Below are 18,376 nucleotides of genomic sequence, written 5' to 3'. Positions count from 1 at the left end.
ACCCAAGTCACTCAGTCTTTCTTCATAGGGCCTGCACTCCAGACCAGGCAACATCCTGGTAAATCTCCTCTGCAACTTTTCCAATGCTTCCACATCCTTCCTGTAATGGGGCAATCAGAACTGCACGCAATATTCCAAATGAGGCCACACTAGCGTTTTGTACAGTTGCAGCATGACATCACGGCTCCAGAACTCAATCCCTCAACCAATAAAACCTAACACACCGTAAGCCCTCTTAACAGCACTATCAACCTGGGTGGCAACTTTCAGGGATCTATGTACATGGACACCAAGATCCCTCTGCACATCCACACTACCAAGAATCTTTCCAGTGACCCGGTATTCTGCCTTCCTATTATTCTTCCCAAAGTGAATCACCTCACATTTATCCGTATTAAACTCCATTTGCCACCTTTCGGCCCAATTCTGCAGTTTATCCAAGTCTCCCTGCAACCTGCACATCCATCCTGTTGCATTATGTTAGCTCTTTGTGAATGGTGCTCAACCAATCCACATACGCCTTGTAGCCGTGCAACTCTCTTCATTTTTTTTCAAATTTTTATTTATTTATTTGTTTTGAAAGTTACCACTGAAGCTGTTTCTACAAACTTGTCAGATAGTAAATTCTTGATCCGCAACTCCCCATAGAAAATTAAAAATACTTACTCTTCTTCAGACAAAATTTCAGGGTTTAAGTGCCCTACAACTGCTCTCATCAATTCCCAATTTTACTTCACTCTCCAAATAATACTCTCCCCTGAGGCGCACAACTTCTCTTTATGGACATGGATCATGTTAAGACAGCTCAAAGCAAACTTTCTCAACCATTTCTTTTCAAGTGACAGAGGCAGGTGCATGAAGTTTTTTTTTGAAAGCATGGAAACTGTGCTATGATTCAGCAAAGAGAGGTTGAAACTTATTGCAAGCTCACTGTCAACAATATTTCTGCCCACTTCCTAAATACATTTCGAAAAAACACTGCACACTCACTTCATTGCAAAAAGGAACATCATGCTCTGGAGTGGTGACCTGAAATTTAATCTTCACTCACCTCAGTCTTGGGTACAAGGAGGGGTTTGTTGGCCTCGCTGCCAAAGAATGGAGAATGATACAATTGTAGGAATACAAAACTGCGAAGGAATAAAAAACACAAACAAAATACTTGTAGCACAGGTGACAGCCATTCTGCCCAACCTTTCCCTGCCAGCTCAAGCCGTACAGTCAAACCCCATTTTTCATTTCAGTCTGCAGTCCTGTACATTATAGCGTTTCAGGTTTTAAACTCACATATTGTTCAGATACAATAAGAATTCCTGCCTTTAACATTTGTTCAGGCACAGAGTTCCAGACCCATCTCCAGTGACTAGGAAAAGAAACTTGCCTCAACTTCCCTCTAAAATTCGTTAATTTCTCTAAACTTATGCCTGTTACTGTTAAAGGAAAAGATTGAACTAATCTGCTCTAGCTGAGCCATTCATAAATTTTATGCAACCTCACTAAAGCTCCTCTCAGCCATCTGTTTCAAATAAAACAACTCCAACCTTTCCACAGCTTCCTCTTTTCTTTTATTGATCAAATTCAGGGTTCTATGACGCTTTTAAATATACAGGCACTTGGGGGGCAAGTGCAGAAATTATCAAAATCTGCAGCTTGTGACAGTGACAGGATCACTGTATTACATCTTGGTGAAATTATAGCAATGAACAGGATTTTGGGTGAAAACACCCAACACCATGACAAGCAGGCCAGAGGGACAGGTGCCCAAAACTAAGTTAGTGGTGAAGACAGGGGTGAGGGTGAATGAGTGTCTTAGCAGCTAACAGTCAAACAGTAAATCTTAGATAAGCTTCAGTTCATAGTGGATTGAAGATGGCAGGCAAGCCAGGAGAACACTGGTACGGCTCAGCCTGGTGCCAACAAACACACACACAGGGTCTTAGCAGCAGACGGGCTGAAGCAGCAGACAGGTGAAAGCATGGGGTCAGATCACTGATGTAGAAGACATGAGACTGGAAGTTTAGCCAAAGGTCAAATGGGGCTACAAGTTTAAAAATCAATCTCGATCAATACAAATATGGCCAGCATACAAATCTGTAGTGAGAGAACAAAGTTTGTGGGGTGACAGTTGGCAAAATCATTGATTTTGGAATACCCAATGCTTACTTGGAGCAAATCATAATTTATTATGACTGTGTGCCACATGAACAGGCAGTGGCATTGGGAGGATTGAGACAGCTGGTGGTGTGGTGGAGCCTGTTGTCATCATGTGAAATCTGGTACCATATTTTCAAATAATATTGCAGAGATGTGAAACAGGAATGAGGTCAATAAAAGATCTTCATATTCTACTGTCTCACAGGTGTGTCAGGCATTTGCTCTTATTTACAAGCTTAAAGTAACAGCATGGAAACAGATTTCAGTCCAACTAGTCCATGCTAACCAGGTTCCCATTCTAAACTAGTCCCATCTGCCTGCATTTGGTCCATATCTCTCCAAACTTTGTCAATTCATGTGCTTATCCAAATGTCTTTTAAATGTTATAACTGTGCCCGCATCTACCACTGGCACTGGAAGTTCATTCCACACACTATCACTGTGTAAAAAGGTTGCCCTTCACGTCCTGTTTAAATCTTTCTCCTCTCACTTCGAAAACATGCCCCTTAGTTTTGACCTCCCCCAACTTAGGAAAAAAACCTCTGCTATTCACCTTATCCATGTCCCTCACAGTGGTTTATGGAATCATAAGGTCATCGCTCAATCTTCTGTGCTCCATCGCAAAAAGTCCTAGCCGATTTCTATAACTCGATCCCTCCATTCCCGGCAATATCCTGGTAAATCTTTTCTGAACCCTCTGCACTTTAATAATATCCTTCCCATAATTCATTCACGGTATCACTAAACTTTTACATTTATCATTTTTTAAAAAATGGATTACAGTGATCCAAAGTATTCATTATTCAACATGGGAATTATCCCATGAAGATCTTCAGGAACTTTTGCATTCTTGTACTGTATTGACATCAAGTGCATGAAATAGAACAATATGCCAACATATATAATTAGGACTAATTTTTTTATCCAATAGAATTACTGATTTTTGGATCTTACTGTGTAAGATAATAGAGACCACACTTCAAAACAGCTTTGTTGGCTACAAAATGCTTTGTGATGGCCCGTGTTTGTTTAAAGGACTATATAAAACTTTTTTCATCAGTCTTTCTACACACAAAGTAAGGCCAAACATACCTTGGGCTAATCCCACTAACTTTTTCTGCATTTGAAGCTGTGGATCTGTTCTGAACTCCATCACGTTGTGACCTTCTCTCCCTCCTTGATGGAGCAGAATCAGAGATAGTGTGGCCCCTGGGTCTGTACCGGTTTGGTGACTGAGGGGGTTCCTGACTTTCTGTTGGCTGCGGGGTGGTTTCGTTGGTTTCAAGTTTGTCATTTGAAGAGCATTCCTCTTCAATGCTTTCAGTGCGGCTTCGGGGCTTCCCTTCAGCCACAGGTTTCCCAGGGAGTCCCTCTTTTCCATTTAGTTCTGTTGCTTCTTGCAAGTTCTGAAGCTCTGGGGAGGAGCTGGACTTACTGAGAATTTGAGCATGCTCAATATTAAATTCTTCATCCGAGGGATCCACAGCTAATGAAGATGGCACAACCTTTTCAGTTGCAATTCCCATAATCCCACTGTCCTCCAATGGAAGGATTTTGTCTTCCTCTTGACTGGAAGTTGATGACGACTGGGGGTGGAAGGAGCAAAATTACTGATTAAAGCCAACTGTTCTTCATTCAACATTAATGAAACTGTAACAAAGTTTTGGCAACTGCAACAAGTTCATTATAGTCTATATGAATTTGACAAATTGTTAAATATTCAGTTTTCACATTGTCCAGCTTTATCAAAGCATTTACCGTATGATATAGATATGTGGGCTGTCTATTACAGGGAGTGGTGACGTGTTGCCTTGTCCCCATAGTTGCCAAAAAACATGTTTGCAAGATGCAAATTTTAAATGACAAATGTACAAGGAAATACCATAAAGGACTAGCTAATTAAAGAAACTGTCAGAGCACTTGGATAAGTTTAAGTAATCAAGCAGAGTCAAGGGTGTAGCAAATTGACATGGATAGATAATGGAATAGCTAAGAGGAAGCAGAGAGTAGGTACAAATAAGTCATTTTCAAATTGGCAGAATGTAATAAGTAGTACATCACAAGGATCAGAGCTGGGATCTCTTCTATTTAGAGCTGATATAAATGAAGAAGGAACAGCATTGCTAGGTTTGCTTGTGGTTCAAAGATTGATAGGACACTAATTTGTGAAGAAGGCTTGGAGACAAAATAAAAGTACGCAATGGTTAATCGAGTGTGCAAGGATTGGGAAAATGAAGTATAATGTGGGAACAAGTGAAATTGAAAACTTTCCATTTTGACAAAACAAATTTTAGCAAAGTATATTATCTTAATGGTGACAGCCCAGAGAGACAAAAGGATCTGGACGTCCTTCTACAACAGATTGCAAAATGTTGGTACGCAGGTACAGCAAGTAATTAGGAAAGCTAATAGAATGTCATTATTTAGTGTGATGGGAATTGAATACAGAAGTGGGGAGGTTATGCTTCTGTTATACAGCTGCTGGTGATACTGCATCTAGAGTTGAGCACTGCAGTGATCACCTTATTTAAAGAAAGGTGCTACTGCCTTGGAGGCATTCAGAAAATGTATACCAGTAACACATGGAGTAAGACAGTTGACTTATGAACAAAGATTGGAAAAATCTAGGCATGTGTCAGCTGGAATTTAGAAGAGTAAGAAGCAACTTGGTGGAAACAAAATCCTGGAAGGTCTTGATAGGATTGACATGGAAGTAATATTTCCTCATATAGGAGAATCCAGAACTAAGAGTCACAGTTTAAAAATCAAGACAACCCACTTATGAAGAGAATTGAGTTGAAATATTATTCCCCTCTGACCGCTGAGTCTCTTTGCTGCGAGAAAAAGGTGGTACAAGTCTAATTGCTGAATATTTTAAAAGGCAGAGACAGATAACTTTTCACACCCTTGCTTAGAAAATCTCAGGGTAAACTGAAATGTGGACTTGATCTTTAATCAGATCAGTCATGATCTTTTTGAACGGTTGAGCAGTCTTGAGGGTATGAATGGACAACTCTTGATCCTCGGTTGTATATTTGCAGAAAATGGCAGTGTGAAGAGAGCAGAGGAATTTAAATTTGCCTAATATCAGTTTACTTTTGTTTCTTTACAATTTTGACTTCTCAGAACTTCCTGATGTCCCATTGACTTAACAGCCAATGAAGCATCTTTGAACTTTAAAATGTCATCACAGTTTCAGAGAACTAGAGGGCTGCTCTCCAGGGAGAGATAGACAACAGGCGATGGTTGAACCTAGGGGTCACTATTCATCAAGCAATGGGAAAAGATGAGAAAGGGAGACCTTCGTGGTAACTTCAGCCGATGCAGAAATTAAAGCTGTGGTTCAAACTCTGCATTGCAAACCAGCCGTCAAGCAATTTGAGTTAACTGACTCCACTTCAAAGCTTTGAAGTGTATTCACTGCTGCAATACACAAAATGTGGCAACCAAATTGCACACACCAGCAAATGAAATCCACAAACAGCCATGAAATATATGACTAGGTAAAAACCAAAAGAACTGCAGATGTTGTAAATCAGAAACAAAAACAGGAGATGCTGCAAAAGCTCAGCAGGTCTGACAGCATCTGTGAAGAAGAAAAGCAGAGTTAATGTTTCGGGTCTGGTGACCTTTCCTTGAACTTTCTGCGAAGTTTTTGTATATGACTAGGTAATTTGTTTTCACAATGCTAAGGGAAAAATATTGGATGGGAGAACTCGCCAGTTCTTTTCAAAATCATGCCATCACGATCTTTAATATATCTTATGGGGCAGATGTGGTCACTGTGTAATATCTTACATGACTTAGACAGTGTAGCACTGTACTGTGTTATCAGGTTAGGTGCTCAAGCCCCTGGTATGAGGCTAAAGCCACAACGTTCAAACTCAAACATTAGTACTACATACTGAGCCAAAACTGACATCTGCTACTTAATGAGACTTTTTCTTCAATATAATCACAGCTGGGCAGAATTTAAAAGTGCTGGATGACATACAAGTCTCAGCTCAGTCCAGCTGTGAGAGGATTCAGAAAAATAAAATGAGTAATAAAACTCCAATATCGTGTAAAGAGGTAAGCAAATGGAAAAAATATTTATGCGAAAAATGGAGGCAGGCAGCTACGACCTGAAGCCAAATGTCAGTGCCAGACTGCTGCAAAGTTTCTGAGAAAATGCTGGTATACGGATTTTCAACCACTTTACACTGATTTTGGATCTAGGAGTGTAGCATGCCAACACAAGTGAAGGATTAGAAATGCACAGGGAGGTTGGGGCTGTGTTTGTGTGCCAGAGATAACTTATAGCTAGCTGAACAGCCAATCTGCACTGGGTCTCAATATAAAAAGGTGAACCATGAACACAGCTGAATGATACATCTATCAATTGCAACGTCAAATCTGGGTCAAAGATAGTGGGGCAAAGATGATATAAAGGCAAGTTTTATTTAATTTGCAGCAGTGAATTAAACCATTGTATTACAGCAAGGATTGAAAAGAAAATAACAAATTTAATGAACAATAGATAATGGCCTTCCCAAGACAAAACTGCATTCACTTACTCTACTGCAGTGCACTGGACTTTTATCATAGCTCTCTGTGGGCATGAAGATTGGCTCTGATACCATCGCCTCGAAGTCTTCAAACTCTTGAGACTCCACAGGAGAGTCGCACACCTTCAAGTGCATTCCAGGCCCATCACCTTCCTCTACCACTGCAACTGAATCTAGAAATTCAAGTCACGATCAGTACACATTCACGGTCTCATTCATTGTTTAACACACTATTCCCTTTTTTCTAACTGCAAAACATTGGAACAGATGAGAATTTGTTCAAGTTACGTGAAGTTGAGTCGGGGAGGTCAACGTTTTATTCTTTCAAAATTCCATGTGAAGCATTACCAGTAACATGGAAGACTGCAGCATGAACTATGAAACCTACCACCATCCTCTCTCTCTTCTACCTACATCAAATGATAACAATACTTTGAGATGTACTGAAGCCATCTATTTAGCAACTTAGCACAAGTTTTAATACTGAGTAATTTCCCAACATGGAATAAATTAGCAGATTCATAAACATTACTCTGACTGACAACAAAACTACATTCTCTGTTCAAAGTAATTTGGAACACTAATGCATAGAAATAACGAATATAAAAGTACACACACCAAAATGTACTATCTGACTCTTTTTTTTCAACTATTATCTCTAATAAAAGCAATATGCCAAACAAGTCAGTGTTTTATCAATGACAAGTCAACGTAGCTTAACTTAAAAATAATTGTCTTTAAGTGTTACATTCAAGGCTGGAAGGTGGCCAATTCTTTTCCTAGTCCAACTTCAGTATTGGTCATAATATTTTCCATTACATAACTCTGCAAAAATCTGGTTAGAGTATTCGTGAATTGGAAGGCAGCAAGTTAGAATTTGTTTGTAAAAATAAAAATGGGGGGGGGGGGGAGGAAGCGTGCCTAGTCCCTTTAAGAGATGATGTGTTTTTCTAAGCTTGGAGATTTAAGCAAAATGTGTATGTAAGCAGATGAAAAGGTACAGATAGTGCTGAAATTGAAACTTGTATCAATTGGCTCTGAGATTGGAAACCTTAGGCTTGTTTTGATGTTTTGGTAACTAGCTTGAAGATCAGCCGATTAATTTAAACCAAGTACACAGAGATTGAAAACGAACTGAATTTAAATCTGATAGTTTTGACAACCTTAAACCAATCCTATTATAAGAAAATTGACAATCATCAGGGGTATATAAGAAGACGGTTTTTGAAAACTGGTGTGACAGCGAACTTCCATCTGAAGAGTAAATATCTGGTTCTCAGAAATCTCTAAGCTCTCTGAAAAAGCACCATCTATTCATAAAGGTATCACGCACCCCCCCAGCTAAGATTCCTGACAGAAGAATTCACAGAGAAAGCATTCTTGACAGAAGGATCAGCGAATAAGGCAAAGAATATTCCAGAAGAGACACCTTGTATGGACTTCGAGAATCTAAGCCTTAATATTGTTTTTTATTACTTGGATTCATACGTGGGACTTATGTTTATTGGAACAGCATATCAGTAGAATTTTGTTCAGATAGGGAATAGTTAATAGTTGGGGGGAATTGTTTGGCATGTTAGTAGTTTTGTTAATTTTTTTACTGTCAGGGTTAAAATAAATAAATTGTTACTCGTTGCTTATAAAGTGAATATATTTGGATTTTCTTTCATTTAACCACTCCTTTTTAAAAGGTGAGGCAAGCTTTTCTGAGTGTTTCGGGTTTAATTGTTAGAAAGGGACCTCTACTCCCGCTGTAAAAGACTGGGGCCTTGTGCTTCGATTTTAATTACAGGGGTTTTACCTCCCCTTCCTAACAAGGTGACGTAGCCAATTATAATTATCAGACTGTAAAGGGTTAGTATTTGGAAAAAGTCATCCAGGTTTCTTTAAATCAAAGAATGCCTAGTTTATTATGAACAAAACTTACTCAAAAGTAAAGTGATTATTGATAGTTTGGCTTTTTTTTTTAAAAAGAACATATATGAACCCTTCAAAAAGTTAACATACACATTAGAAGAAAAGCAAGGAGAAATGAAAACTTTGCAAAGAGTTAACTTAAAAGTACTTTGGCAAGTGACAATTAAACTCAGGAGAAAAGGATAAATCACGGATTGCCAAAATGGTGGAATAATAAAGTTATTTTGCACACACAAGGGAAAGGGGTGTCTTTTTAGAACAGAGTTAAGTGGCTGAAATCACTTCATTGGAGACAGTGTGAGGTAGACTTTAAAAACATCTTCAGGACTGGTAAAGATGACTTCTAATAGGTGTTCAGCTCTCACATTTTGAGAGAAATTGCAAAAAAAAGACAGAGGGAGCACAGAGTTGTTCCTCTTCAGGGAATGTATCTCAAAATCTTTCTGGGTTCTAAATGTACTTTCTTCCACCCCCAAATTGCACCATGTGACTTCTAAATCCTGCAGATTGTAAATTTTCATCTTGACCCCTACGTCCTGCACATGCACTGCTGTTGCTTTTGTATTACTGCCTTTGTTTCTTTGCAGAGTGCCCTAATTGTTAAAAGTTCAAAGGGTCCAGTCAACCTTACTACAAATTAATATTTGGATCACACTTCTTCATAGCAGAAGTAAGGCACATGCTTAGGGCAGCACAACAGCTTTCACTTAGCTTTCTTTGTTCTCGTATTTTATGAAAAGGAAACTGAACAATACAAGTCAGAAAGTGACTCAGATAATTCAATATTTGCACTTAACTTTCTGATCATGCCTTACAATAATTTGTATAGTTTCTTTAAAATGAAGGAAAGCATCCTAAGGTACTGGTTCGCCAAATACAGTAACTTCCAGTGGCTTGACTATTTAAACTTTTAAATGTAATGCTTATACGACATATGGATTAAAGAGAATAGTGGAGTCTTTACGTTTTTCCTTTGTTCACTTAAACAGAAGATGTCAGATGTGACATGTTTTGATGGATTTATTTTTAAAATGCAAGCTATGCTATATTCATTGACCCCAAGAGACTACAAAATCAATGCTACTTTTTAATTTGAATAACACTATGACACATTCACACACTTGGACTCATTCTTGATTAGAAACAAGGTGTTAAGGAAACTTGCCACATTCAAAGTCAAAACCAAGGCTAGAAGATTTTTTTGGAAAAACAAAAATAAGCCAATTAGCAAAGTTCCTCTGGTTTGGCATTTTGCTCACACAGAAGCTAATACCACATGCAGCACATTAAGTTATCTACTTCCCTTGCCCTCAATTCTTAATTCAGCTTTTCCTTACTTTATTTCTGCAGTGTACCAATCTCTGTTTTGCAACTAACATACAGTTAATTGTTTTTGCTAAGCCAAGTAAACTCAAGCAAACAAATATGTCAATCACCAAATGTCAGAAAACTACATAGGGCTTTTCATAACTAAATTTTGCTAAACTTGTGCACCAACTTTGTTCCTTGCTATAGCTAGGAATAAGATAACAGTAGATTTTTCAGCCATGGCATATTATGAGACAGGAAATGACCCTCAGTTTCTTGTTCCTCTTTGTTTGCTCCAGCATAGATTTTATTTGGAATTTGGCAAGTGCATTATGCTAAAAAGACTAATTCTTCTTGATAACCTGGCTAAAAGCCTATTTAGAGTACTCTGGTTAATTGGACTAAGAAACGTTAGCATTACTTTTATGTCTTAACTTGTAGATTCAGTACGGCAACATACTTAATATAAACTGGAATGGCTGCACTTCCTACATGTTTGTGTAAAACACAATCTGCAAGCCAGATTCGTGCAATTCACAAAAGCAGCACTAGTTTTCAGAAATTCAGTCCGCAGTTTTATTGAACTCAAACTGCACATTTGATTTTGCACCCCATTACACCGCATTTTTTGCTGTGATGTTGGAACTTACTAGAACTGGAGATAGCTTTATGCTCGCATATATCCACATCCCCGCCACTTTCTCATTTCATGCAGTTATATCTTGTCATGAGAGTAAACCTGAGCCAAGTTTACTTGCAGCATGACTAGGATTATTACTTGCCTGGGTTTTGATTCAGGATCCCATCCCTATTCACCTGGTCTTTATTTCAGTCGCCCTGGCAATCAGGTGTTAAAAATGGCACCATCCAATTACAATAGTCAAAGCTGCTAATTAATTAGGTTTTACAAATTAGCAAATTAAAATAAAAATTCCATATCACATGGCGACCGTGTTTAGAGTTCAGCAGCAAATTTGATGGTGAAGGGATGTGGGGTCCAGGTTCAAAGTGAGGGAGACAAATAATACTTATTTAATAGCAATACCAAACAACAAAAATAATCTTATCTATTCAAAGCCACATTATTTAACGAATGAATGCATTTATATTAAAAGGTGTTATGAGAAAATTATCTTCTTACATGTATGAAACTAATAGTGCTATACCCTGCACCAGATAATGATTTTCAAATAAGCTGGTTTCAATTAGCAGTGCATGCTTGATTAGTTTCAACTCCACCTAATGAGACAACTGAGCCTTTTGTTAATAAGCAAATTGTTCAAATAAATATTCACTCATTGAAAGTAAATGATTTAAGGCAAGGCTGCCGCTTTGTAACATCAAGGTGGGGGAATTCCATGCTCTTCCAGCTAATTATCAGGATCATTTTTTTTCTCACATAAGACACACACAGCTATGAAACAGCACGCAATGCATGGGCACTAATGATTCATGGGAGTCTTAAAGTGTGCTACTGTGTACCTGCCCAGGAAATGCTCCTGTGCAACTTTTCTTGACAGCTTGTCTGGTACATAGAAGAGAAAGAATCGACTGCAAAGGGAAATGAAATCAGTGGCTGTGTGAAGGACAGGACACAAACTTTAACAAAAATCCGAACAATTGATTTGAGTTAGAAACAAATACTAAAAAAAAAACCTGCTGCAGATAATGTTTGAAGCAAAATCTACACAAGTTTTAGTATGAGGCACATTTAAAAACACAAGCCATCTGAATCTCAGATTAATTTTACAGGATTATTAAGGTCATCAAAAACTTTGGAAATAATTAGGAATTGAACTTGAGCAAGAAAAAGGGCACCTATTCATGCAAATGTTGAGAATAATTAGGGACCTTGCTTTTCTCCAGGAAAACATTGCCTTCTACTTTTTGCTGGGAGAACCAGTAAGAGGGATAAAGACTGATGCGCCAAGCTGTGCTAGCCCTGTACTTCTACTGCCACTCTGTAATGATGCAAGGGGGCCTGCAGTTACTGCAACACCAACATTTCTACTCTAAGGCATTGGGTGGGAAAGTCAATGGGAGGCAGAGACTGATATTTCATGCCTCATTCTCCAGTAGATCATTTACCTGGCCGTTTAATGCTTCGGCAAATGTTGAAAACAGATGCTAGTCCCAAATCCTCCACTTCTTGTTAAACCATGTATCTCAGAAAAAGCTGAAGAACATGTTGGTAGGCAGCACAATTAATATGAAGTGCCTCAGTCTCGATTTCCCACAGCCAGTAGCCCCAAGTCCCAATCACCCAGTGCAGTTGTAGAGTTGTTTACTACTGCACAGTTGGCACCTTGCCTACACAAATAGGCCTGCCCCAAATGGAGAACTGCCAAAGGACAGGACAAACAAGAGCATCTGCTTTGTCATTTATCATTTTGCTTGTTGGGCAACTACCAAAGGAAAATTTCCCCTACTAGCATGCAAAACACCAGACTGCATTTACAAAGACTAAAAATCCTCAAAATAATAGTCAAGCCAAGAAACATTGCACATGGATAATGTACAACTTCTAGATTTAACAAAGATTTAAAATTTTAAAAAGCATTCTAATTTAACATCTTAGCATAAAGAACCACGTGAAAGCTCAATGCAGCAAGTAGGTTAAGATTATCTATCACTTCTTAAAAGTATTAAGATTATAGTCACTAAAATTCAGCAATATTCAATGAATTTCAGGTACAGAATATAAAATAATACATAGGCTTGAAAGTGTGGACTGTGAAACTGATGGTTAGGTGAAACTTTCACTAACCCGTGTTGAAGCGCTGAAGCAAGGTGGGTTTGGCTGCCCCAGAAGTCGGGCATGGCATGGATTCTGATCGGCTAGGACCATGCTGACGTGGATCGGTCACTCTCTCTACAGCCATCAGCATTGTGGACAGCTCTTGTAGGGGCATGTTATTTATCTCGGATGAGAATGGACTTGGTGGATTCTCCAGACACAGAAGCCAACTTGCATTACCTGCAAGGAACCAAATTTAACACTTCTAAAACATGTTAAGACCAGAAAAGTAACTTATTACAGATTTCATTTAAGAGTCAGAATGTGTAAAAACAAAGTTGTTTTTCAGGAACAGGAAAAAAATTTCACAGTTTTAAATGAGAAATATTTAATTCACGTAAGACAACCAGCAGGAAATTAAGAATAAAATCACAACTTTACAGGTAGGTATGAGATGTGTTTAAGACCCAAGTATGAGCTGCCGATGGGATAAGGTGAAGTAGTGTGGGAGGAAACTTACATGGAGCACGCACACTGACATGGACCATTTGGGTCAAATGCCCTGAATGTGTGCCATGTAAAATACTATGTAACTATTTCACACAATAGGTAACAGGCAAATAGGGCTTTATAGGCTTAATTGTAACAGATATATAGAACTTACGGGATCAGGGTAAGTGTTGGTTTTACACGCTTCCTTCACGATACTAAGTCTGTTAACGTCAATACACTGTACATCAAGCAAGGATTAAACCATTTCCATAACTTATCTTGTCAGTTTTCTGGCAAGCTGGTTAGATTAAAATTATTCCCAGCTAATTAATTACGAACAGCACTGAAGTAGCTACAAGGAGTTTAACAAATAAAGTTGTTTCTTGAATAAGATGCTAAACAGGCAAATGGTGAGAAAACAGAAAGGTAGGATAGAGAACCTGTTGTGCAAATAGGGCCTTTTCCTGTTCCTGAAGTTTGCATTTTGTAACATTTATTTGATTTGAAATTGGGGAAAGTTTATTAAAGCCACAATCACTCTAAAGCTTTAAGAGAGGCACCCAATCTAGTGTTTATACCAGAGGGTCGACGAATGTATACTTCTGCCCAGCCTTGAGTAAGTACAGGCGCATATTCAGCCAGATTGGCTTTTTCCTTCTGGTACAGCAGCTGGCCAGTTGAAGGGCCAACCTGACGCAGTGCTTTCTTGGTTTCCAATCCTTTCAAATTTGATGTTACAGGAGTGCAGAACTCGCTATCCGAGGGGGACACCAGGGGACTTAAGCTCTGAACTGAATCACTGTGAAGAGCGTGGCCACCTAGAAAACCAGAAAAACAAGATTAAAGAAAAGCAATTCAGACTGAAATGGAGCAACAATAATATATGTCCTCCTTGTTATTAGGGCAAGGACATGTTGCTCCAATTCGTGGCAAATAACAAAATGTGCATTAGGTATAGCTCTGCTCTAATTCTGCAGATATGTATAGTTCCAAAATTTTTTGCTTCAAAGCACTGGATTTTAAACAGTGTTCAATATGTTAGGTACTTAGACGGTGAGCACAAATGACAGATGCAATTAGCCAGCAACAAGATTTTATTAGGTTTATGAATATTGCCATTGTGATTATAAGCAGGAAACATGGCACTAAAAGGGAAAGGAGAATAATATTTAACATTCATTGCCCAATGTTAAATATTATTCATCTTCAAAGAAAAACCTAATCCTTCCAACACTCACCCGATATGGATCTCACTCGCAGACGTGCGGCTTTTCCAATCTGCTGACTGGTCTGAGACTCCAGCTTGGCAGGTGCTTCTTGAGTCGTTTTCACTTGTTGAGATAAATCCAGCCTTAAAGAGAGAGAGAGTCAGGGCAGAAATCACTTATTTGAAATTCATTCAAATCCAAAATGCACAAAAAACCTTTGCATAATTAGCTAACAATATAGCTGATCATTGCCTTTGTTATTAGAAGTACGTCAGCAAATTACATTTGAAAAATGCATCTATTTTGTTTTGACAAAACATAATTTGGGACCATTACTCACTGATGATGAAACACCAGCTGTTTTTACATCAAATACTGAAGATCAACAAAAGCATAGCAAGCAAACATTTTATTACATATGATGTTGCAGTACATCTGCAGTCCACACCTGGATACTTCTTCAGTCCTCTTTTGATCCAAGGAATCTAAACCCAACAGCGCTCTCGTTCCGACGCCACTGCTGGTGGTTACTGTGACAAGCTTGTTTCCAACCAGCCACGTATTACTTCTTCCTGCACCAAGAAGAAACTCTGCCACAGGTGACCTTAAAAATCAGATGAATGTGGATGAGACCAAAAGGAAGGCATGATATCGACTTGAGTGTAAAAATGGAAGAATGAGGTCAGTTTCCAAAATCTGAGGTGAGCAATTCACAATATTTTACAAATTAGTGCATTTCATTTTTAAGCAAAATTGGGCATATATAACGCATCAACTATATATAGAAGAGTGAGGTAGATTCCAATTAAATCCTGTGGTGTTCTCGTACATCTGTAGTTTTTCCTTGAATTCCATTTATATTGTAATATTAATATTGTGATAAGAAGGAACAAGAAAACCTTTCCTCATATGAATGGAGGCATCACAGATAACAAGAAAAATTGGGATTTTTTTGTCATAAAATGATGACCGAGAAAGTGATCTGATTTGGCTTAAAAGATTATGAAAGACATTGACAAGGTGGATAGCAGAAAATACTTCCACTTCTGGAGGAGACCAAGACTAGAAGCCATAAGTTGGTCACTAATAAATCCAATAAAAAAATTCAAGTAAAACTTACTTATCTAAAGATTAGTTAGATTGTGAATCTCACTACATATGTAAGTGAGGGAAATAGCATTAATGGAAAAGCTACATAAGCAAGTGATATAAAGAAATGGAAGGTGATCTTGAAGGGTTCAGATGATGAGAAGTGATCACAAGCTCATGAGAACATTGGGTCAACTGATCATTTATGTTTCATGTACCATGCAATTCTCCTTAAAAAATGACTTTCTAAAAACAATAGGAAAATGAACGAACATTTCTGAAAATGCGATACAAACCTCTTGGGCAGAGCAGAGAAGTTGGAGAAGACGTATCGTGCCATCATATCCAAGCAAGTTTCAGTTAACTCAAGGTGCACAGTTTTAAGACTGTCTTCAGCCTCTGCCATTGAATTCTCATCTGCTGATCCCAAACTTGAACTTGTGACAGAAGTCTGCATTCTACTGGAATTGGAAGGGATCAAGTAAAAATAAGAGCATAAATTACACCCTAGTGCAATGACAACAATTAGATCCTTCTCTCAGTATTATTAATCTTTACATACCGTTTCAAGTAAGCATCAAGAATGAGTTTGTTTGGATTTTTTAATGATATTATCATTATGGAAATTTGGCCTTTGCACCAAACATAAAACAACGTACTTGTTTCAAATAAGTATTTGCCACTTGCCTATCTTGCAAATTTACCATCAATTAGCATTTCAGAGCTGATTATAACCTTTGACATTTTTTTTAAAAAAGTATCTCCATATAATGATGCCAGATTCATTGAACTTAGTTCAAAAATTTGATTATTTAGATTCGTAAAACTGATGCACTCCATGTTCTTTTATGTTCATTTATCATTAGCTAAAGCTCACCAGAAAAAAAAATGGTTGTCACAAATACAGCAAGCGGCCAAACGAATGATCTGGTTGAAATATAGAATTAAACGTAATTTTGATGTATTATTAATAAAATAGTATGACTATCCCAGAGTTAATTACATATCATGAAAGGGTTCTAAGTACAGTCTAATCTTCTTCATTTAAAAAGGCATTAAGTCTTCAAAGGAAGAAATTCAATGTATCAGGACTAGACTGTATTCAGAGCTTCAGTCAGTGGTTGTCTCTCAGTACATGCAAAAAACAACTGTGATATCTATTTAACATAACAAGGTGTGGTGCTGGATGAACACAGCAGGGACCAGACCTGAAATGTCAGCTTTCCTGCTCCTCTGATGCTGCCTGGCCTGCTGTGTTCATCCAGCTCCACACCTTGTTATGTCAGGCTCCAGCATCAGCAGTTCCTATTACCTCTGTGATATTTATTTATACTTTTTGTTCACTGGTTCAAATTGTTTAATAAATAATTGAATTTGCCATAAGGGAAGTGAATGTTTCTACCTATTGGCTTTCATGGGCAAGCATCAATCTAGATTCTAATTGAGTTACACAGCTAACACCGATCAAGCAGTGTGGAAACAACAAGTCATCAAACAAGAATTGCTTTGAACATGGCACATGTTGTGCACCATACCTACCTGAAAGATGAGCATTCAGTCAGTAGTTGAAACAGATATACTCCATGTTCAGCAGGCAGACAATGTGATATACAAAAAAGATGTTTCAAAACAAGACCATTTCTTAGTTCCACTAATGCTTTAAATAAATTGTTACTGTTGTGTGATATTATCAAGGGCAGCTCCACATTATGCAGCAGCTCGGGGTTTAAAACAAGGGAGTCTGACATACCAGACAATCTCAGTAAAACCATGGCGACATTCCTTCCCTCTGGGAATGCAAGCCTTTGGAATTCTTTGTTGATGTTAAGATCAACAGACCTTTGGACTTAAGAGATTTGAGGTATATGGAGAAAAGGCAGCTAACTTAGGAGATTAATCATGATAATATTGAAAAGCATTGCAGGTTCAAAGGGCTTTTCGTTTCTTCCCGTTATATTCAATCTGCCTAGAGCAACTTGGTTTCTTGACAGTGAGATGATTAGTATGGAGTGTCAAAACATAAAGGCTACGGTAATGGATAACTACATACTTTAAACATATTCGATCGGGAATTCAACACTATTCGTGAGAATCTTGCAAATCAATGTCTATTGGTAATTCAGTGACACATTTACACAGTGGATAAGGATGCTGCGAGTTTTTAAAATTTTGATGGATGTCAGTTTTCAAAATTGCAGAAGTAATTGCGCAGGGGCAAAGGAAAGACTGCTGAAGATTAAAAATAAATACATTATAAGAAACACAAGCATAATATTTTAAAAGCTATTCGGAGCTTCTACAACACATGGAATGTAGGAAATCATTCATCACAGGCAGAATCAGAGGGCAAAGAACAGAATTCAGCAGTGACGCAATAAAAATGATCACCAATAGCACGTTTCTCATCAGGGACTAAAATAAATGTGTTAACAGGTTGTCTTTAGTTCAGCTCTCTTATTTGTATTCATAACAAGACTACCCATCAGGAGTTCTAAAAAATCATGCCTCAGAAGCAAACTAACAATTAACATTTAATTAAACCTGTTTTGATTTCCACAATGTTCAATTATTATATTAATTTAACCAGTTTTGAGATATGCACAGGAATTGATTCAGAAATTAGGGGCCATGAGTAAAATATAACTTCATTTTGAGGATAGGAGATGGTACAAATTTTACATTTTGAGGTCATCTCAAAACGAATACACCAGTAAAAGTGGCAAAATAATTCCAGGCCTTCCGGTTTTCAGGCACATGTCAGTGGTTCACCCAGCAGTTCATCTGCTGAATGAGATTTGGTTGCTGTCCCATTGCATCAGCTTAACTCCAAATGTGAGTTTAGTATCAAAACCTCTTGCTGTTCTTTAGATTAATTCTTGTGCTCTTCATTTGTATAAACAAAGGTTTTACGAGAGATCGACCAA

The 18,376-nt window shown here is 38.0% G+C and overlaps 1 protein-coding gene across 9 annotated transcripts in view; it reads right to left on the bottom strand.

Moving 5' to 3' along the window:
- Positions 1–18,376, bottom strand: part of tsc2 (TSC complex subunit 2) — a 77,477-nt gene that overhangs the window by 18,421 nt on the left and 40,680 nt on the right. For 5 of the 9 annotated variants that reach the window (XM_048551752.2, XM_048551756.2, XM_048551760.2 and 2 more), the window contains 9 exons: positions 15,749–15,913; positions 14,812–14,967; positions 14,394–14,506; positions 13,734–13,973; positions 12,694–12,903; positions 11,409–11,477; positions 6,711–6,874; positions 3,247–3,740; positions 1,052–1,130 (listed from right to left, as the gene is read on the bottom strand). In XM_048551752.2, the coding sequence (XP_048407709.1) occupies positions 1,052–1,130; positions 3,247–3,740; positions 6,711–6,874; positions 11,409–11,477; positions 12,694–12,903; positions 13,734–13,973; positions 14,394–14,506; positions 14,812–14,967; positions 15,749–15,913 (1,690 nt within the window). The remainder of the gene's footprint in view (positions 1–1,051; positions 1,131–3,246; positions 3,741–6,710; positions 6,875–11,408; positions 11,478–12,693; positions 12,904–13,733; positions 13,974–14,393; positions 14,507–14,811; positions 14,968–15,748; positions 15,914–18,376) is intronic. The other 4 variants (XM_048551753.2, XM_048551757.2, XM_048551755.2 and 1 more) reach the window with 3 other exon arrangements.

The sequence above is a fragment of the Stegostoma tigrinum genome, chromosome 23 (genome assembly GCF_030684315.1).
Source record: "Stegostoma tigrinum isolate sSteTig4 chromosome 23, sSteTig4.hap1, whole genome shotgun sequence".
In the NCBI taxonomy this organism is placed as follows: Eukaryota; Metazoa; Chordata; class Chondrichthyes; order Orectolobiformes; family Stegostomatidae; genus Stegostoma; species Stegostoma tigrinum.
This window is presented reverse-complemented; position numbering and strand designations above follow the sequence as displayed.